The 22220-nt window shown below is 48.1% G+C and overlaps 1 protein-coding gene across 2 annotated transcripts in view; it reads left to right on the top strand.

Annotated features, from left to right (window-relative positions):
- slc5a9 (solute carrier family 5 member 9) overlaps window positions 1–22220 on the top strand; it is a 60511-nt gene that overhangs the window by 14409 nt on the left and 23882 nt on the right. For both annotated transcript variants that reach the window (XM_067990252.1, XM_067990253.1), the window contains exon 6: window positions 6060–6140. In XM_067990252.1, the coding sequence (XP_067846353.1) occupies window positions 6060–6140 (81 nt within the window). The remainder of the gene's footprint in view (window positions 1–6059; window positions 6141–22220) is intronic.

Below are 22220 nucleotides of genomic sequence, written 5' to 3'. Positions count from 1 at the left end.
AGTACAAGAAAAATGTTGCTGTCGGTAAGACACAAGTAATCCACATATCACTTTTAGTAACAGGCAGTTTATTCTCTTATCCTTTTCTAGTACCCATGAGCTATGAATTGTTCCATAGCCAAGAAAGCATACAGAAGATCTTTGCCCCCACCTTATATTAATGCTGCTCCTGTTCATGGGGAATTGTTTCAGATCTGCTGTGCTGATTCCCTACGTGCCCAGAGTAAGATCAGGAACTCTCCATGGGGAAAACTGCTATCTTTTCCAATAGAGTGATTACAACAACAACAGCTTGGTTTTATATAGCACATTTAACATAGTCAAACGTCCCAAGGTGCTTCACAGGAGTGTAATCAGACAAAAATTAATATTGAGCCAAAGAAAGAGACATTAGGTGACCAAAAGCTTGGTCAAAGATGTAGGTTTTAAGGAGTGTCTTAAAGGAGAGAGAGGTAGAGAGGTGGAGAGGTTTAGGGAAGGAATTTTAGAGCTCAGGGCCTAGGCAGCTGAAGGCACAGCCACCAATAGTGGAGCGAAGGAAGTGGGGGATGCACAAGAGCCCAGAGTTGGAGGACCTGCTGTACTAGTTTCTGCATCACCACTTTAAGGCCTGAGTGATATGTATACAGTCTGATAATCATTGATTTGTTCATCCATGGAAACAGTAATAACATTATCCAGAAAAAATCATTAAAGCTGAAAAGTCTGTTGAGACACAACGATGGAAGTGATTTAGGCAGTTATTGCCTGTGAAATCAAACCACTGATCCCAATAATGGATGGCTGCTTGAAGAATGGTAAATAAATCCTTCTTTAGTTTGAAACAGTCATCTGTTGGAAAAGATCTTCCAAGTGTCACTTCATTGAACTAGTATTCTAGTCAAATTTTTATTTACTTTTCTTTAAAGAAGTTAATCATGGAGGATTGGTAGTTTATTTCAATTCTTATAACGTGTTCCTAGAAAAATAGCATCTATTGAAAATAATAGAGATAGAAATGTCTCCTGTTCTCTCTCCATTGTCATGGTCTTTAAATTGCTACTGTATGCTTGTGGTGTTTGCTCTTCATCAATTGACGGGAAGCACACTCATGGAGCTGGCAGGTATTTAAGGATCCTGTCAGCAGCTGAAAGCCAAGTCAGTCAATTTGTAGAACTAGTTCAAAAGGACCTTTTCCCATGAAAAAAAACACATCTTAACAGTGTATGAGGTTCCATCTTAACAGTGTATGAGGTTCCATCTTAACAGTGTATGAGGTTCCATCTTAACAGTGTATGAGGTTCCATCTTAACAGTGTATGAGGTTCCACGTGGTAGAACCCATCCAATATGTCTCCTTCTAGCTGTACCTGAAAATAACTCAAAATAGACTCAAAATACTAATGCAAGAGAAGTGACTAATGACTATACAGTTCAGTTCTCTTATGTGATTTTGGTACCATAAGGGAAGCTGATGCTTGAACTTTATTTGAACCTTGCACAAAGATGGGCAAAGTGATACAAATCAGTCAAAGGGGCATTTATTCTCTTCTCATAGTCAGCAATAGTGGGGTTTAGGATAATTTATCAGTAAAAACCTGCACTTATGTCATTTGTTTAATGTAACAAAACAAGGAAACAATAAAATGTACCCTGTTAACTTTTAATTAAGTGCAGATGCAAAGCACTTGCAGAGATAAGGTAGTTGGACAACAGATGGTGTGCCATTTTAATTGGAATCTTACTATTAATCTGTTGACTCTAAAGAGATACTGGTAACAAAGGATAAAGTCAGGCACAGGATCCTTTGTTGCCTATTGTCAGTAATGACTGGTAATACCCAATAAGATGACTTTAAGAATAATAGATATTTTATTAACTTTTAATTAAGTGCGCATATGTTTGTAGTGGTTAATTGGTCAATCTTCTGATACAATGCTATAATTTTGATAAGGGAAGATATTTAAAGGAGAAGTTTTTCACCCTAGAAGTAGGACGATTGAACAAAAGTTAAAGAAGACAAGAGCAGAAGGAAAATTGTAGAGAAGTTTGGACAAGATGATTTTAGAACATTGTAGAAACTTTTTAGAAGGTTTGGGAAAGTGTGAAGAATGTTTAAAAAAAAGAACTATAAAATTAGTTGAATCATAAGAAATAAACGCCAGGAATTTCCTCGGGAAGTCAATGGAATAGAAAATGAAAATGGGCGAGGTGTAAAACGGGCTGCCGATTCACTATTGCCCATTTTGAGCTATTGCCAGGTGTTAAGGATGTAATACTGCAATTCTAAACTGAGTTATATTATATTAAGTTGAACTTACATAATGGGCTCGATATTGCCAGGGCTGCGGGTTCGAGGCGGGGGTCTATTGGGCGCGTGGGTAACGCACCCGGCGAAATCAGTATGCTCCACGCGCGATCGCAGCGTAATTGGATCCACTTACCTGGTCTTCCGGGTGCCCCACTGCTGAGCTGCGCATCGGGCGGACTGCGCATGCACAGTAAGGTCTGTCAGCTGGAGGAGCTCTATTTAAAGGGGCAGTCCTCCACTGACTGATGCTGCAAGAAATAGGAAAAATTACAGCATGGAGCAGCTTAGGGGGAAGGCTGCTCCCAGGTTTAATGATGCCTCACTCCAGGTATCATTAGATGGGGTGAGGAGGAGGGGGAGGACAGAGATCAGGGGGAGGAAGCGGCCTGCCTCTGCCACCAGGAAGGCCTGGCTCGAGGCGGCAGAGGAGGTCACCTGCACCACCAACATATCGCCCACCTGCATACAGTGCAGGAGGTGCTGCAATGACCTAAGTAGGTCAGCCAAAGTAAGTACACTTACTCATTCCCCTACACTCCGTCTGCCACATCACCGCCCCCACCCCACATCTCCTTCTGCACTGCCAACACTACTCTATCACATCACCCCTCACACCCACTCAAACCTCATCTTCATCTTACCTGCACTTACTCACCTCGCCAGTACTCATCCCGCCACTACCACTCAACCCAATCCTCATACAATCTCATGGCTCTATCTCATACTCAACCTCTCATGCATCTCTTTCACGGTCAGCCGCACTCAACCTGCCACTACCTGTGCTGCAGCCACAGGGCATGCATCACATATGTACAGTAGGAAGTGTAAGGCAAACGTGTCGTGTGCATGAAGGGGATGCACAAGGGTGTTTGAGGGTTTGTCATGGTTTTTACTTCTATTGATTTCTGACCAACTCACATCACATATTATATTGGCACCACTACTGCCACGTCTTTGCGAATCTTGTCTGGGTTGTGCAATAATGCCCTTTCCTGAGGATCACTATGAAGACCCACACCTGACGCCACCCATTGTGTCACTGCAAAGTGGGTGTAGGTGTATTTGCAGGGCTCTTTTGTGCAGACGACTGAGAGACATCGGCGATGTCCCCAGTGGCACTCTGGAAGGATGCGGAGGAGAAGTTGTTGAGAGCAGTGGTGACTTTGACAGCGACAGGTAAGAAGATGGTGCTCGGGCCAGCCGGGAGCAGCTCGGCATGAAGGAGGCTGCAGATGTCCACGACTACATGTCGAGTGACTCTGAGCCTCCGTGTGCACTGCTGCTTAGAGAGGTCCAGGAAGCCGAGCCTCGGTCTGTGCCCCCTGCGACACATCTCTCTCTGCGGTTGCCCTCCCTCCTGCTGTGCAGGTGGATGTGTCACAGCACTGTGTTGTGGAGCTCCACGTGTCAGAGGTGGACGGCGTGGCCGGCGAGGCTGGTGATGCTGTTCGCCCTCCGAGGAGGTCATGACTGCAGCTACGGCGGCCCCCATCTGGAAGATGTACATCTGAGGGGATCCGCAAAGTAGGTACATGTCTCTGGACCCCGGAGTAAGTGTGCAAGTTGGTGAATTTGATTGTCAGGAGGAGGGTGGTGGAGGCCAAACTTTGTCCCAAGTGACAGAGTGGCCTCCTGCAATGAGTGAGGGTCCCCCCCCTGTCAAATGGACCTTTGCAGCTGCCACAGGCTGACAGCTGCAACACGTCCATTTCAACTGGGAGTGTTTCCCCCGGTATGGGAAACAGTCCCAGTTGTTTCTAAAATCCCACCCCTCCTCACATATTCCCATAATCAGGTCTGTTAATGACCTGAAATAGCAAGGTAAATACTCTCAAGTGGCATCCCGCCGGCTTTAATTGCCTGCGGGAGTCCCACATGCGGGGGCTGCACGCGCACGTTGGCGCATCAGTGGGGAACCTGGAAGTGGGCGGGTTGGAGCCGGGCTCCCGACCCGCTCCGGGATTCCCCGATTTTCGGAGGCCCCAATAGCGGGTGCTAAAATGGAGCCCAATGATTTGCTGTTGGAACTTTGACACCAAATTATTATACCATTAATGATGTTCACCTAGACAATTGTATTATCTGTGTAGATGTAGTAAAATAAATAAAGGTGTTAGGCAAATGCCAAATTGTGTTCAGCTCAGTTCTTGATATCCTTGAAGTAGCTACGAGTTAAATGGTACTTCAACTAATATTATATTGCATTTCTGCTGATGTCTAAACCATGCCTGGATATTTTCAATTTGAGTTGGTTTATATATGGGAATTCAAGAGCCAGATTAAGTATCATAATAAGACTCTAGATGCAAGTATAATTTTTTTCCTATATCGTCAACATTACAGCTTGTTCTACCTTGAATTTTGTGATCTGTTTTCTGCCTTTTATCAATGTGGTACAGTGGGTTGATACACTGATACACAGAACACTACAGGAGTTGGATGTGAATTTGAGCCACATGTTGACTTGCAGATTAAACAGGTCATTAGGAGAAAGAACCAAGGGAAGCCAGTGCATTTATGAGAAAAAAATAAATAGATGAGTCACCCTGAGGCAATTCTCAATCAGCCAACTATTGAAAGGTATAGATAGAGGCCTGGGAGTATATTTCCTCCCACACAGCTTGGAAATTACACAGAGCCAAAGAAGAGAACAAAAATAGATTTTTTTTTAAGGTTATTTATAATTTTTTGCTTCCTTCTTCTGTCAACGTTATACTTAGACAAAAGGGGTGCTCGCAAACCCTTATCTATGCTGCCCTGTAAATTGCCTCTGGATGGTACCTGACAATAGTTCAGGATGACTTACCCTCCAGTCTTTCCTCCCGCTCCATAAAGAAGTGCCTTGCTCAGTGCTTTTCCTAATACTGCAGCAGAGATTAGAATGCTGTCATGTCAGAACTTTCAGAATCAAACCCGTGTTGTGGCACTCAGTGTCACAGTACACTGGAGCTCCAACATACTGTACCACTCAGAAAAAAGCCGGTAAATAAATTAAATAAAGCAAAATGCTACCCACGTTTCATTAAACAAAGGGTACTCATTCCCCACCCACCCCCCAGAATTTACACTTACATTATCAGCTGACGTTCATCAATATAACAATTAACCTTTCAGAGATCTGATTAGTCATACCACCTGCATACTCGTCAGAGGCTGAATACAGATCTGGTCATGTTCAGCAGCAGTATTGGCAAAGGCCAGCAGTAAATTATCTTCCAGTTGGTCCTTGGCACAGGAAGATCTAAAGAAGATGAAAAAATAAAACAAAAAAAATACTGTAGTTTATCTTAAATAGACATATATACATATAAGACCTGAAGTCCAATAGATTAATATTTCAAATTCCCTGCTAGTAAGGAACATAACAGTTAAGGAGTGTTTAAAAATCCTGAGTTCTTAACCCCCCTTCCTTTATTTAGGCCTATGTACAGAACTGGCTCAAACCTTGCTCCCAAACATGTACCCATTTACTCTCTTTTGAATCGGAAATGTGTCCAGATATATCTCTACTGCAGTGGAGCCTTGGTAGGTCCTTAAAAAATTTCCAGTCATAAATGTATTAAAACAAGTTCAAAACTAAAGTATGACAAGTATAATTTCTGGCACTCAGCTCCACAGGCTCAGTGTTCAGAAAGATTTATCTTCATTTAAATTCATCTAAAAGCTTCAGGGAGTAGCATGACCACATTTATATCAGATTTATTATGTACAGTCTAAGATTATTTGCTTGGAAAATCAGTAAATGGCTATTTTTGCCTTCCCACTGGCAGGTGGTTTGTCCGCAGTGATTTACACAGATGCCCTTCAGACTGTGATTATGGTGGCAGGAGCTCTCATCCTTATGTTCATAGGTGAGTCTTTCAGTATGAACAAACCTTCATGTAAAAATTGTACACATAAGTTAAAGTATTATGGAGATGATGAGTCCATAATGGAGAGCAGATTCAGTGTACTGACTTTGAAGCCCACACAGCTACCACTGATCTGTTAGTTGGAATATGATGGCTTCAAGCTGAACATTAATAAGCTTTTAATATAAACAGAGTCTCAATAGCTTCAGACTGCATTTTCTGAAATGAATAAATCACAGAAATACTTTTATATGCATTGTATCAGTATATTTTCCTGTATCACATTGAAAATCTAATCTGGTATTCAAGTGTCTCGGTCATATGTTGCCATTTATCTTCAACTCCTATGTCCCTAACATTGTTATTACACTTCCAAATCCACGATGCTGTCTCTACTGCACAAACCCATAGCTATCCTCTGTGCCTCACTCAGCATTCTGCGATGGGCCCATCATGGCACCCATCAGAGTCTCCTTAAGAGCAATAATCTCAACTACTCCATCTTGTTCTCTCGCTAACCTTCCTGCTCAGTATGTCCACTGAGGGTTAATCTTACCAACCTCCTTCTCATCACACTCACCCCATCCACCATTGTGCCCCCGTCCTCTCCTGGCAGATCAACAATCTGCCCTCTACTCGTTTCCCTTCAGAATGTCCGCTCACTCGTGAACAAGTCCCTTACCATCCATGACATCATGACTCCCGTCTCCCACCTCTGAATAAAGCCCTCCCCAACTGGCCCCTGTCATTTGCCACCAAAAAATGCATACTGTCACCTAGATCCCTCCCCCACCCAATGACCTGTGGCCCAAAAGGCACCGGTAACTTGCCAGCCTGTAGCAATGGCCAGATTCCTCCTCAGCACCCCGTAGCCACCACCAGCAACTGTTACCTTTCCCATCACCATCCATCCATCTCTCACCTGAAAGGATAGATGAGAGGGAGGGAAGCAGAAGAAGATAGAAAGAATAGTGGAAAAGAGGAGTGAGAATCAAAAGACAAAGCAAATGGACAGAGAAGCAGAAGAGGAGAGAAAAACGTGAAGATGACAAAGACAGATAAGAAAGAGAATATGACTTGCTATGAGCAACACCATGAGAGATCATCTAGTAAATATTCAAATGCAGAGTGTGCTCTAATATACTTTTCTTTCATTATTAATTTACTAGTAAATACATGTTGCCTTATTCTAGCCAATAAGGATTCTATACATAATTCATTATCACTGTAATTATTATTGATAACTAAAGGTACTTCTTTCGCTCAGTTGGCAGCCCCCTGAAATAAATTCTCAGAAGATATACCTTAACTCCTTATTTGGCTTCTTAATCCTTTAAAGTGCCAGTAATGGATTTTAGAATTTAAAGGATTTTAGCAAGGCTTTTGACAAGGTCCCACATGGCAGACCGGTCAGAAAAGTAAAAGCCCATGGGGTCCAAGGGAAAGTGGTAAGTTGGATCCAAAATTGGCTCAGTGGCAGGAAGCAAAGGGTAATGGTCGATGGTTGTTTTTGTGAGTGGAAGGCTGTTTCCAGTGGGGTTCCGCAGGGCTCAATACCAGGTCCCTTGCTTTTTGTGCTATATATTAATGATTTGGACCTAAATGTAAGGGGCGTGATTAAGAAGTTTGCAGATGATACAAAAATTGGCCATGTGGTTGATAGTGAGCAGGAAAGCTGTAGACTGCAGGAAGATATCAATGGACTGGTCAGGTGGGCAGAAAAGTTGCAAATGGAATTCAATCCGGAGAAGTGTAGGGTAATGCATTCGGGGAGGGCAAACAAGGCAAGGGAATACACAATAAATGAGAAGATACTGAGAGGTGTAGAGGAACAGAGGGACCTTGGAGTGCATGTCCCCAGATCCCTGAAGGTAGCAGGACAAGTAGATAAAGTGGTTAAAAAGACATACGGGATACTTTCCTTTATTAGCCGAGGCATGGAATATAAGAGCAGGGAGGTTATGCTAGAACTGTAAAAACATTGGTTAGGCCACAGCTTGAGTGCTGCAAACAGTTCTGGTCACTACATTACAGGAAAGATGTGATTGCACTAGAGAGGGTACAGAGGAGATTTACAAGGATGTTGCCAGGACTGAAGAATTTTAGCCATGAGGAAAGATTGGATATGCTGGGGCTGTTTTTATTGGAACAGAGGAGGCTGAGGGGTGATTTAATTGAGTGTATAAAATTATGAGGGGCCTAGATAGTGTGGATAGGAAGGACCTATTTCCCTTAGCAGAGTGGTCAGTGATCAGGAGGCACAGATTCAAAGTAATTGGTAGAAGGATGAGAGGGGAGCTGAGGAGAAATTTTTCACCCAGAGGGTGATAGGGGTCTGAAACTCACTGCCTGAAAGGGTGGTAGAGGCAGAAACCCTCAACTCATTTAAAAGTACTTGGATGTGCACTTGAAGTGCCGTAAGCTATAGGACTATGGACCAAGTGTTGAAAAGTGGGATTAAGCTGGATTGCTCTTTTTTGGCCGGAATGGACACAGTAGGCTGAATGGCCTCCTTTTGTGCTGCAACTTTCTATAATTCTATGATTCTCTGATGAATGTCATTTCTTCTGGTAATGACATGGGGCCCGATTTTACCAGGGGTGCGGGTTCCCGGCGGGTAGGCCTGCGGGCACGTTCCAAACGCGCCCGGTGAAATCAGTGGGTTGCCCGCGCGATCGCAGCAGGCAATCCACTAATTGGATCCACTTACCTGCTCCTCCGGGTTCCGCGCTGCTGATCTGCGCGTCGGGCGGGCTGCGCATGCGCAGTAAGATCTGGCAGCTGGAGGTGCTCTATTTAAAGGGGCAGTCCTCCACTGACAGATGCTGCCACAAAAAGTAAAAATTACAGCATGGAGCAGGCCAGGGGGAAGACTGCTCCAAGTTTAATGATGCCTCACCCCAGGTATCATTAGATGGGGTGAGGAGGAGGGGGGAGGACAGAGATCTTCCCCCCGGCGGGCGGGAGGAAGCGGCCTGCCTCTGCCACCAAGAAGGACTGGCCCGAGGTGGCAGAGGGGGTGAGCTGCGCCACCAACATATCGCCCACCTGCATACAGTGCAGGAGGCACACCAATGACCTAAGTAGGTCAGCCACAGTGAGAACACGTAGTCTTTCCTCTACACTCCGCCTGCCACATCACTGCCCCCACCCCACATCTCCTTCGGCACTGCCAACACTACTCTGTCACATCACCCTTCATACCCACTCAAACATCATCCTCATCTTACCTGCACCTACTCACCTCGCGAGTACTCACCCCGCCACTACCACTCAACCCAATCCTCATACAATCTCATGGCTCTATCCCATACTCACCCTCTCGTGCATCTCTCTCACGGCCAGCCTCACTCAACCTGCCACCACCTGTGCTGCAGCCACAGGGCATGCATCACATATGTGCAGTAGGCAGCGTAAGGCAAACGTGTCGTGAGCATGAAGGGGATGCACAAGGGTGTTTGAGGGTCTGTCATGGTTCGTACTTCTATTGAATTAAATAACAACTCACATCACACATTATATTGGCTCCACTAGTGCCATGTCTTCGCGAATCCTGTCCAGTTTGTGCAATAATGCCCGCTCCTGGGTATCCCTATGAGGACCCACCACTGATGCCACCCAGTGTGTCACTGCAGAGTGGGTGTCGATGTATTTGCAGGGCTCATCTGCGCAGACGACTGAGAGACACCGGGGATGTCCCCGGTTGCAGCCTGGAAGGCTGTGGAGGTGCCCTCACGGGCACCGAAACACAGGGGGCGTCGGCCCAAAGCATCTACCAGGTCAGGGCATGAACAGGAGCAACCTGCCACCACCTCTGCTGGAGCCACAGGGGTAGCACCACGTAGGGGTACCAGGAAACGAGAACCCAAAGTTTCGTGAGCACACAGGGATTGCACCAGGGTGTTTGTCTATTTGTTATCTTTTTATTTCCAGTCTTTGAATGGCAACACGAAATAAAGTCACTTTTTCTCACCAATGCTGCCACCTCTTGTCCATAATTCTGCAGCTTGTGCAATACGTCCCTTCCGTGTGCCTCATCATCACGACGACCACCCCGTCCCACCCATTGGGCATAATACAGTGGGTGCAGGTGTACAGGCACCACTCTTCTGTGGAGGGAGCCTGTATGGACCCTCGTCTGCGCACGTTATGACTTGTGAACGCCTCACACAGTGTGATGTTAGGAGAACCGTTGGCATATGAGTGCCTCCCTGGCCTGACGAGCACGAAGGTGAGCCGGTGTTCGGGCCATGGGTCGTTCCTCCTCCTCTCGCTCGTACTTCTCCTCTTCCTCCTCCCCCTCCTCCTCCTCCTCATTGTCGTCCTCAATGTGGGTGGCGGGTGTGCATGGGGCCTCCTCCAGCGGCACCCCTCTCTGTAGTGCCATGTTGTGCAGGGCACAGTAGACAACTATAATTCGTCCCACTCGGAGTGGCGTGTATTGGTGCGCTCCCCCGGAACGATCAAGGCACCTGAAGCGGATCTTGAGCAGCCCTATGGCCTGCTCAATTGTAGACCTGGTAGCAATGTGGCTGTCATTATATCGACAATGCGGCTCGGTAATGGGGTTCCTCAGAGGTGTCATAAGCCACGTGTGCAGGGGATATCCCTTGTCGCCGAGGAGCCAGCCGTTGCCGGTGTTGGGTGCGTGGAAGAGGGGCGGGACGGTGGACTCCCTGAGGACGAAGGCATCGTGGCAGCTGCCAGGGTATCTGGCGCACACGTGTAGGAATCTCTGGCGGTGGTCACAAATGCGCTGGGCGTTCATGGAGTGATACCCTTTCCTGTTGATGAACAGCCCTGGCTCATGTGGAGGTGCCCGTATTGCTATGTGGGTGCAATCGATTACACCCTGCACCCGTGGGAAGCCAGCCACATCATGGAATCCCACCGCCCTCTCCATCTGGCTGCGCTCATCCATGGCGAAGTTGATGTAGGTCGAGGCCCTGCGGAACAGCCCATCGGTGACCTGCCTTATGCACTTGTGTGCAGACGACTGAGAGACCCCGGAGGCGAAGAAGTTGAGGGCAGTGGTGACTTTGACGGCGACGGGTAAGAAGATGCTGCTTGGTCCATCCGGGAGCAGCTCGTCATTAAGGAGGCTGCGGATGTCGGCGACTACCTGGCGAGTGACTCTGACCCTCCGTATGCACTGCTCCTCGGAGAGGTCCATGAAGCTGAGCCTCGGTCTGTAGACCCTGTGCGGCGGGTAGTGCCCCCTGCGACGCCGCTCTCTCTGCGGTTGCCCTCCCTCCTGCTGTGCAGGTGGGTGTGCCGCAGCAACGTGTTGGGGGGCTCCACGTCGATGAGGCGGACGGCGTGGACTGCGAGGCTGCTGGAGCTGGTGATGCTGTTCGTCCTCCGAGGATGTCGAAGCGGCCCCCATCTGGCAGGTATTGGTCTGAGGGGTTGTGCACGGTAGGTAGGTGTTTCCTCGCACTGGGGCTGCGGTTCCACGTCGGGGTTCCCTCTGGCTTGGAGGGGGGTGGTGGAGGGCAGGCGTTGCCCTATGTGATGGAGTGGCCTCCTGCGTTGATGAAGGGTCTCCCCCACCCTGTGGAGTGCACCTTGGCAGCTGCCACAGGCTGCTGGCTGCAACACGTCCGGTTGGAGTGAGACTGTTTCCCCCAGTGTGTGAAACAGTCTCGGTTGAAGGTAAAATCCCACACTTCCTATTAAGACAGCTGAATCAGGTCATTTAATGACCTCAACAAGCAAGGTAAATACACTCAAGTGGCATCCCGCTGGCTTTAATTACCTGCGGGATTCCCACCAGCGGGGCCTGCGCACGCAGCCCCGCACGTCAGCGTGGAACCCGGAAGTGGCCGGGATCGAGGCGCGATCCGGTGACGCACCTGGATATCGCGATTTTCGACGCCCCCCCCGCCGGGAACGCACCTGGAACCCGCTGGTAAAATCGAGCCCCATGGAGTTTGTGTTTATTTAGCAGTGTGAGAATATTCAGTTCAGATCCTGTCTCACAGAGGTAATGGCTGGGTAAACCAATAATGTAGGACATATAACCATCAGGGGTTTCATTACAAACCCTGCAAATTGTAAATTGAGAGGTCTTTTATTTAAGTAACAAATTTAGGCAGAAGATATCAGCTGCTAAACATGAACTAAATATAGTGACTTCAGGAAAGCCAATTATCTAAACTGTGCAACCTGCACTTCTTTTCCATAATTATTTGAAGTACCACAGAAGTGCTGATACCACACATTGGCCCTGATATTACCAGGGAGGCGGGATGGTGGGGGGGGGGCGAATGGACGCATGGGTAACCCACCCAGTAAAATCCATCCGTTCCCCACGCGGATTTCGGGTTTCCCGTCGTCAACCTGCGGAGCGGGCGGACTGCGCACCAGCATCACAGGCTGTCAACTGGAGGAGCCCTATTTAAAGGGGCAGTCTTCCAATGGCTGCTCCTGGAGCAAACACCCAAGATTATAGAATGGAGCAGCCCAGGGGAAAGGCTGCTCCCAGATTTACTGATGCCTCACTCCAGGTCCTACTGGATGGGGTGAGGAGGAGGAGGGGTATTTTCTACCCAGCGGACGGGAGGAAGCGGCCTGCCTCTGCCACCAAGAAGGCCTGGCTCGAGGTGGCAGAGGAGGTCACCAGCAGCAGCAATGTCTCCCACACATGGATCCAGTGCAGGAAGCGCTTCAATGACCTAACTTGGTCAGCCAAAGTGAGTACACTTACTCATTCTCCTACACTCCGTCTTCCACATCACAGACCCCACCCCCCATCTCCTTCTGCACTTCCAACACTACTCTATCACATCACTCCTCACACCCACTCAAACCTCTTCCTCAACTTACCTGCACTTCCTCACCTCCCCAGTACTCATCCCACCACTACCACTCAACCGAATCCTCATACAATGTCATGGCTCTGTCTCGTACTCACCCTCCGATGCATCTCTTTCATGGTCAGCCTTACCCAAACCAATGCATTTAGCATTTGGCCACGTCACCATCACTCACTCATGCCTCTCTACTTTCTCCCCTTATAGGAGAGGAGAGCCCAAAATGCACGGGAGAGGGTGAAGACCGGAGGGGGGCCGCAACATCTGGTCGTCCTCACAGACGCAGAGCAGGAGGCTCTGGAACAGAGCTGCACCCTCGAGTGCCTGTCCGTCGGGGACGCCGAGACTGCCAGCCGACAAATGGCTGGTGACAGAACTAACATTCAGCACTCACAATAGCAATCGATGTTCACGTGCCATGCCATCTTCAGCACCTCAACATCTGTCATCATGCTTGATATTGCCTTCTGTTCTCTTACAGGGCCTTCAGTGGCCGCTGTGATGGCGGAGGGCAATTCCTCAGAGGACCTGCCAGCCTCTGAGTGGGTACCGTCACATCTGAGCGAGCCATCCACCAGTGCAGATATACACACCTTGGTGGGTCCCCGTCCTCACTTAGTCGGGATCGCACATGGTGAGTCACCACACACATGTAAACAAGAGCAGACACTGGTGGCAGGGGCAGCTGTGGAGAGTCTGCGTTGGTGGGAGCACTCTTCTCCAGGCTTTGCTCAGTTGGACACAGATGCTGAACCCTGGGGGCCATCCTTTAAAAGGAGAATGATCGAGGGGCAGCAGCACATTTGTGAGGTGCTGGAACAAGTGCCACGCGCACTCTCCACAATCGCACAGAGGGTGGAGGAGTCCAACTCCTGCATGAGTGGAATGGTGGCACAGGTACAGGAGGGAATCTCTGAGATACTGTCACAGGGACGTGAGGGCATCTCTGAGATAGTGTCGCGGGTAAGTGCGGGAATGTTTGCATTGGAGGGAAGGCTAGCCTCCATCGAGCTTCAAGCACGGCTCACCAATGAGTCCATTGAGATCCTGACAACGGCCCTTCGGACTCAGGGTGAGCAACATTCTGCCGCCTTAAATAGGCAGGCAGATACTCTGGCACTGGCCTTACAAGGCTTCACACATGTCCTCCAAACTGTCGTTCAGCAGAGTGTTGGAGTGGTGTGGGCCTGGCCCAGGGGAGGGAAGATGGCGAAAGGGGACATGGAAGTGGGGACACCACTCAAAGCGCTCCCACATCTCACCCATTGCCCCCCTCTCAACCAGTACCCGCAATGCTGCCTCCTCTCCACGTGGCCGAGTCTGCCCCTGCACAGGTGCAGGGGGAGCAGTCTTTGGAGGGGCCCTCACGGGCACCGAAACTCAGAGGGCGTAGACCCAAAGCATCTAATCAGTCAGGGCATGAATAAGAGCAACTGCCATTACCTTTGCTGCAACCACAGGGGAGGCACCACGTAGGAGTACTCATAAACGTAAGGCGAAGTTTTTGTGAGCACAAAGGGGATGCACAAGGGTGTTTGACGGTTTGTCATGTTTTTTATTTATATTTGATTCTTGTTAATGGCACATTAAATATTATTATTGTCACCATTACTACCACGTCTTGGCCATTCTTGACTGGCTTGTGTAGTAAGTCCCTTTCATGAGGTTCACCATGAACACCCACACTTGATGCCACACATTGGGTCACCCTACAGTGGGTGTATGTGTAGTTGCACGACTATTTTGTGCAGGTGCCTGTGGCTCAGCACTGTGTTGTGGAGCTCCACATGGCGGAGGTGGACGGCGTGCCTGGCGAGGCTGGTGATGTTACTCGTCCTCGGATAAAGTGATGAATACAGCTATGGCGCCCCCCCCATCCTGACGGTGTGAGTTTGAAGGGGTCCGCAAAGTACACAGCAGAGTTTAGGGTATAAATTAATAATTTTGAGTGGAAAGACAAAGGTGTTGCAGCCAAAACTTTGAAGTGACAGAGTGCTCTGCTGCAATAAATGAGGTTTCCCCCCCCCACCTGTCAAATAATCCTTTGCATCTCCCACTGGCTGCTGGCTGAAATACGTCTGCTCCAACAGGGAGTGTTTCTCTCAGCACGGGAAACATGCTGAGGATCCTTCGAAATTGCACCCCTGCCAAAATCTCCATTCAATGAGGTCTCTCAAGTACCTCAACTATCTGACTAACTATCTGAAGCAGCATCCCGCCGGCTTTAGTTGCCGGTGGGAGTCCCGCATTCGGGAGCTGTGCGCCCACTCGAATGCATCTCTGGGGAACCCGGAAGTCAGCGGGTTGGAGCCAGGCTCCGAACCCGCTCCGGGTTTCTACCATTTTAGGAGCCCCCCCGCCCCCAATGCACCCGCTCGGCCATCCGAAAATCGGCCCCATTGTATCAGTTTGTTTGAAAATAGGTCAAGGTCAGAAATACTGTGTTGTAAGTTTCCTTTGTGCATCTTCTCAAAAGAACATACTAGGATTCCAAACCAGTCAATTGGTTCTCTGAGGATACCATATTGAAGCATGCAGCTGATTCCACTGGAGGGCAGAAGCACAGCAGCTGTGGTATCTAAGGTTGATGAATGGAATATGAAGCATAAGTGGTCTTAAGTTTTTTTTCCACTCCAATTCTCTTCCCTCCTTCTGAAATTGTTGCCACTTGTCGGTGTTCGATTCCACCTGGAACAACCACTTTCCAATAAATCCTCCGAACGGCCATTCCTTATGTTTCAGCCTGGAGTGAGGGCTGGATTCTGCTCTTGCTGGCAGGGTAGCGGTGGGTCGGGATTTCCACCTGCTGCCGTGACCCTACTGTAACCCCAATCTATTTTCCTGGGTCGAGGCTCATTTGTCATGCAGGCAGGATCCCCACTACCAAGAAGGAGCCCATCGCCCCCAAGATGGAAAATTCTGGCGGTGCTGCAGCGACTTGAAGAGGCGGCCATGAAGAAAAAGACAGGAAATTTATTTTAGGCTTTGGACACCTAAATAGTCTAAAATTTGCAGGGCTATGGGGAAAGAGCAAATGTGTGGGCTAATTGGATATTTCTTTCAAAAAGCCGGCATATACACGATGGCCTCCTTCTATGCTGTAAGATTCTATGATTCTGACAGGCCACTACAAGGTGTGCCTTCGGGTACTTACCACCGCTACCCTAGGGACTACTGCCGCCGTGTACCTGATAATCCGAGATCAGCAGAGACAGCGGCAATTAGCAGGAAAATAGGGCGCTTGCTGGGTGCTGTCTCCTCGCCAGTATTTACTTGTGACAGGCGGAGAAGGGGTGGGCAGCAACTGTTCCAACGGAGGCAGAGGGAGTTGAATTGAGGTCAGGGAGGAATTTGACGGTAGGCCTCACCTCCAGATTTCCTTGCCTTTATCCTGCCTGATTTTGTGTAGGATAGCGGACAAAATTGTGGACCTAAAGGGCTCGATTTTAGCGTCGGGTTTCCTGTGGGTTTCCAGCGGGGGGGCCCCGAAAATCCCGATATCCAGTCACGTGACCGGATCGCGCCGAGATCCCGGCCACTTCCGGGTGCCGCGCTGACGTGCGGGGCTGCGTGCGCAAGCCCCGCTGGTGGGAATCCCGCAGGCAATTAAAGCCAGCGGGGTTCCACTTGAGTGTACTTACCTTGCTCGTTGTGGTCATTAAATGAGCTGAAGCAGCTGTCAAAACAGGAAGTGTGGGATTTTAGCTTCAAGGCAGTGAGTTTCACACACTGGGGGAAACAGTCTCCCTTCAACCGGTCGTGTTCCAGCCAGCAGCCTGTGGCAGCTGCCAAGGTGCACTCCACAGCGGGTGGGAGAGCCCTCACCCACGCAGGAGGCCACCGCGTCACGTAGGGCACCCCCTGCCCTTCACCACCCCCCGCCAAGCCAGAGGACAGACCGACGTGAAACCGCAGCCCCATTGCGAGGAACCACCTACCTACCCTGCACAACCCCTCAGACCAACACCTGCCAGATGGGTGGTGCGTTGACATCCTCGGAGGACGAAAAGCATGACCAGCCCCAGCAGCCTCGCAGTCCACGCCGTCCTCCTGGGAGCAGCCTTCCCCCTGGGCTGCTCCATGCTGTAATTTGTTCCATTGGTTGCAGCATCTGTCAGTGGAGGACTGCCCCTTTAGCTAGAGAGCCTCCAGCTGACAGATCGTACTGCGCATACGCAGCCCGCCCGACGCGCAGACCAGCAGCGCGGAGCCCGGAGGAGCAGGTAATTGAATCCCATTAGTGTGTTGCCTGCCACGATCGCGCGGGCAACCCACTAATTTCACCGGGCGCGTTGACCACGCTCCCGAAACCAAACCCGCCGGAAACCCGCAGGCCTGCTAAAATCAGGCCCAAAATGTCAGTGGGTTATTCAGTGATGGGGTAGGAATAAGGGATCACAGCTAAGTCTGCACAGACATCGACTGTCAAGCGGGCGTCACTAGTTACCAAACTCAGCACAGACTGCCAATCGAACTGGGGACCTTGTAATCTGTACGATTTAGTGCAACAATACATTCGGGAACTGATGCACTCTCAGCTTCTCATTTTGAATTTTAAAGCAGAAAGAAATTCATACCTATAAGGATTACAGTTAGTATTTGTAGCTCACCAGGTCAATGCACTAATGCAGCAAATTTTTGAAGCTACCTTGTGTGTTCAGGATGGAGGGGTGCTTAGATTTTTAAATTTTCATTTCCCCGTTTTTATTTTTTTATCAGAGTTTCTGTGTAAATTTCTGTTTTATTTTAGTATTTTTATTTATCTGCAGCTGTATGGTGTCTGCAGCCAAGGAAGCAGGTGCATGATCTGCTCACAGGTCTTTGCCAATGTTTCCCCCTCATCAATGCCAGGGAGTGCCAGAGACTACCCAGGTGTGACTGTCCTTTCTGATTTTCTCTTCCACTCAGTTGGGAGGTGTCACAGCCCCACTCCTTCCTCTGTGTTTTTTGACAATGTTTTCTTTCTCTTTCCATTCTTTTGACTGTCCTTTCCCTGTATTATGGTCTTGTGCCAGTGGCAATCCCCTCAATTGGAATTAAAGATTCTTGACACCTTACTAATGTCAAATGTGGTATGAGCTGCCTTTCAGTTGTATTACAGTCTTGGTGCTAGACTTACATTGACAGGACCAATTCTGTGTCTATTGTTTTTTTATTTTACTTCAAGAGGGGGGCTCACGGTTATTTGTTTGTCCTATGTCATTTATGATGTGGAAAATGAATATTTTAAAGAAAGAGTAATCTTTTTGTTAGCCATCCAGTTTAGACAGTTAAATCACAGTTTTAAGTTAACAGCAAGATGTTTCATTGGGTTGTCTTGTGTGTCTGACTGGCAGGAATAAATTTCTGTAGTTTTATGGAGATTCCACAGGGGGAGAGCGTAGTCACTGATTTCTTCATTCAGTAGTACAGTTACAGAGAACAGTCTTCTCTCAGCTCACCATAATATGGACATGTTCTTCAAGAGTTTTTCGGCATTGTTATTGGTTTTTATTTTAAAATGCACATGAAAACAAATGTGACAGGCTCCTTGAAGCCAAACAATGTCTCCTTCAATTAATTGTGCACATTGAAATGCTCACTGCATTTCCCTGCAGAGTTAACCCTTTCTGTTTTCCAAGTGAGGTCCTTATAGATGAGAGAGGAATTGAAGAGTCACTCTTTTCTGATTGGTGACGCCTGATAATCGGACATGAGGTGGGTGCAACCAATCAGAAAAAGGGGTGGAAGTCTGTTACACTGGATCTCTGCTCATTTAATGCTGCATGCATTTCATGATCAAATTTTTCAGTGCCTTAGGAAGTGCCAGTGGATGTATGTAAATAAGACCTCAATAAAGTCATTACATTCACACCAGCATGGTGCTGCTTCATCTCCCCATTCTTATAAAACATTGTTCGCCTCCATCCCTGTCTCAGCCCAGCTGATAACCTCATTCATGCCTTTGTCACCTCTAAACTTGTTTACTGCAATGCTCTACTGTCCAGCCTCCAATCCTCCATCCTTCAAAACAATACTGTCTTCGCTGACATATATTGGCTCACAGTCTCATAACACCTCAAATTTAAAATTCTCACCCTTGTGTTTAAATCCTTCTGTGGCCTTGCCCTTCCCTATCCATGTAACCTTCTCCAGCCTTACAAAGGCCTCCCCAACCATACTGTTCATTCCTCTGACTCCAGCCTCTTTTGTCTCCTGTCCTCCCTTCACCCTGCCATTGGTGACTGCGCTTTCAGCAGCCTAGGTCCCAATTCTCTCCCTAAATCTCTCTGCACTTCCCTCTCCTCCTTTAAGACCCCTCCCCTAAAACCTACCTCTTTGACCAAGTTTTTGGTCACCCGCCTAGTCTCTCCTTCAATTGAGCACATTGCCTGGCATGGCTGCCAATGATTCGAGCAATGCATGATGCTCAGAATGCTTCCTTCTTTTAAAAACAAATCCCATGAGGTCCAAACCCCCACGTGGGATGCAAGCTAGCCTTCTGGACAGCAGGTTCCAGCATCTCATCTGCTACTATCACCTCATTTAATTGACATTCAATTTAAAACTCCTAGTGACAGCAGTTTCCCTCTTAATTAAATGGAGTATGACCTTATACCACCAAACAAACAGAGGCTCAAGTCCATAGTCGAAAGAGTTTACATATATATTGCTGTTACATAATACAAAGAGATGTTTATGATCTCTATCATTATTGGGAGAGATACTGATACATGGTGCCCATTGTTTGTAGCATTCTAGGGATTTACAGAATGCATTATAACTCACGGGGGCTATCGAAACTCATTGGACTTTCAGGAATTAACAGTTGATCCTAAATCAGTTCCACATTAAGCATTCTCCTTTCAGAGGTATAAAATCATAATGATATCAAAGTCAAAGTACTACTGGGTGGGAAGTATTAGAAGCTGGAAAAGCATAAGGCAGGAATTTATGGCCAATTAGCTTTATTAATTCATTCTTGGGATGTGGGCAATGCTGTATTTATTGCCCATCCTTAGTTGTCCTGAGGGCATTAGAGTGAATGATGCAGTGCAGAACTGGAGTCATATATAGGCCAGACAGGGTAGGGGTGGTAGGTTCTGTTCCCTGAATGACATTAGTGAAAAACAATCTAGCAGATTCCACAGTCATTTCCTGGTGGTACCCACAAATTGCCAGGTTTATCGAGTTCAATTTTACAAGTTGGGATTTGAACCTGTGACCACTAGGTTACTAGTTGAGTATCATAATCACTAGGCTCCTGAATCTAGCTAATTAGTTTTATCTCAGTTGTGGATCGCGCCCATAATATGGGATTAAATTAGTGAATTAGAAAGGCATAGACTAATCAAGGATTTGTAATGGGCAAATTGTATTTGCTTAATTTAATTGAATTTCTGAGGAAGTCTCAGAGTTTAATGATAAAGCGGAATGTGGTGGATGCTATATATATATATATATAGCCTTCTAAAAATCCATATATATATATGTATATATGTATATATATATGGATTTTTAGAAGGCTTTTAATAAGATGCCATCGAAGGGACACGTTATGAAAATTAAGGCAGATGGAGGTAGATTCCACTCCGAGGGATTTTGGGCGGCTGGCTAGCGGAGTGTGCCAGCTGCCCAATAGTCCCAGCATGAAGCTCAGTCCATTATGAGGGCCGGGCCTCATTTGCATTAGGCCAGCGGCTGCAGGCAGGAATTGAACACCCGAGTCAGCTCATCGGCCGGCCTCCAGGCCACAAGAAGGTAGGTCTGTGGGGGAGGGGCGTTCAATCTCAGGGGGGGACAGAAAGTCAGAGTGGCAAAGGCTGGTATTGTAGAGCTCTTGTTCCTTCCGGTCCCACAAAAATAACATGAAACATACCTGAGGCAGTGACTATAACATCATTTAAAATGGAACTGGACAATTTTTGAAAAGGAAGAATATAAAACAACAAAGCAACAACTTGCATTTTTGCATTTATATAGCGCCTTTATCCCTCCTCATCCTTATCGACCTGTCTGCAGCCTTTGACATGGTTGACCACACCATCCTCCTCCAAAGCCTCTCCTCCGTTGTCCAGCTGGATGGGACTGCGCTTGCCTGGTTCATTCTTATCTATCCAGTCGTAGCCAGAGAATCACCTGCAATGGCTTCTCTTCCTGCTCCCACACCATTACCTCTGGAGTCCCCCAAGGATCTATCCTTGGCAATTCTCCTAGTTCTCATCTACATACTGCCCCTTGCCGACATCATCCGAAAACACAACGGGCATGATTTTAGCTTGGAGCCGAGAACCCAGCCTGTGCATCAATATCTGCATGGGGAACGCGGAAGGCAAATGAGTGCATCGCAATCTGCAATCACAATTCAATTGAAGGTAAGTATTTGAGCTTCCGGGTTTCCCACGCGCCAGGCGGCCAGATTGACAAGCTGGCTGCTTGTCGGGGCGGGGGGGGGGGGGGGCGGGAAAGGAGCCGTAAATTGGAGAGGGGGGAGGGAGGGAGAGAGAGATAATGGGCTGTGGAAGAAATCCGAGGGGTGGAGAGAGGTTGGGGGAGCTGCACAACATCAGGTGGGCCTTGGAGAAGATTGGGAGGGTCACCATTGGGGGAGGGTTCAGCATTGAGGAGAGGTCCAGCATCAGGGGCGAGGGCTTCCACCATGGGGAGGGGATACCACCATGGGGGGAGGAGTCCCACATTGGGGGTGGGGGAGTTGGCCGATCACGCGAGGTGAGCTTGTTGGGCCTGGATGAAGCACTGCTGCTCCTGCTGGCCCACAAGCAGTGCAATAAAGGCACTCATCTCATGGATCCGGCCCTTCTCGCCTGCTTTCACCTGATATGAATCAGAAGCGATGGGAAACCCGAACAGGTAAGGTTAAATTTGTTTGACATTTCTAATACACAAAGAATTAAGTGCCTTAACTATTGCATTGATGTACATTGCCCTTTTAAGTATCGGCCCGTCAGCTTTACGTGGGGACGGGACTTCTGGGTTTCTGTTGCGCGTGTGCATCCAAACACGCCTGGGTTAAACCCGGAAGTTGGCGTGTTGGAGCCGGGCCACGGTCCCGCTCCAAAAATCAACTATTTTTACTGCCCACCTGCTCCCAACCCACCCGTTCTTGGGGGTTAAAATTACCTCCAACGTCAAGTTCCACATGTATGCCGACGACACCCAGCTCTACCTCACACCACCCCTATCGGCCCCTCCTCTGCCTCTCATCTGTCACACTGCTTGTCCGACATCCAGACATTTGGATGAGCAAAAATTTCCTCCCACTAAA

This window comes from Heptranchias perlo, chromosome 9, assembly GCF_035084215.1.
Source record: "Heptranchias perlo isolate sHepPer1 chromosome 9, sHepPer1.hap1, whole genome shotgun sequence".
In the NCBI taxonomy this organism is placed as follows: domain Eukaryota; kingdom Metazoa; phylum Chordata; class Chondrichthyes; order Hexanchiformes; family Hexanchidae; genus Heptranchias; species Heptranchias perlo.
The sequence above is the reverse complement of the archived record's forward strand: the minus strand, read 5'-3'. Positions and strand labels throughout refer to the sequence as shown.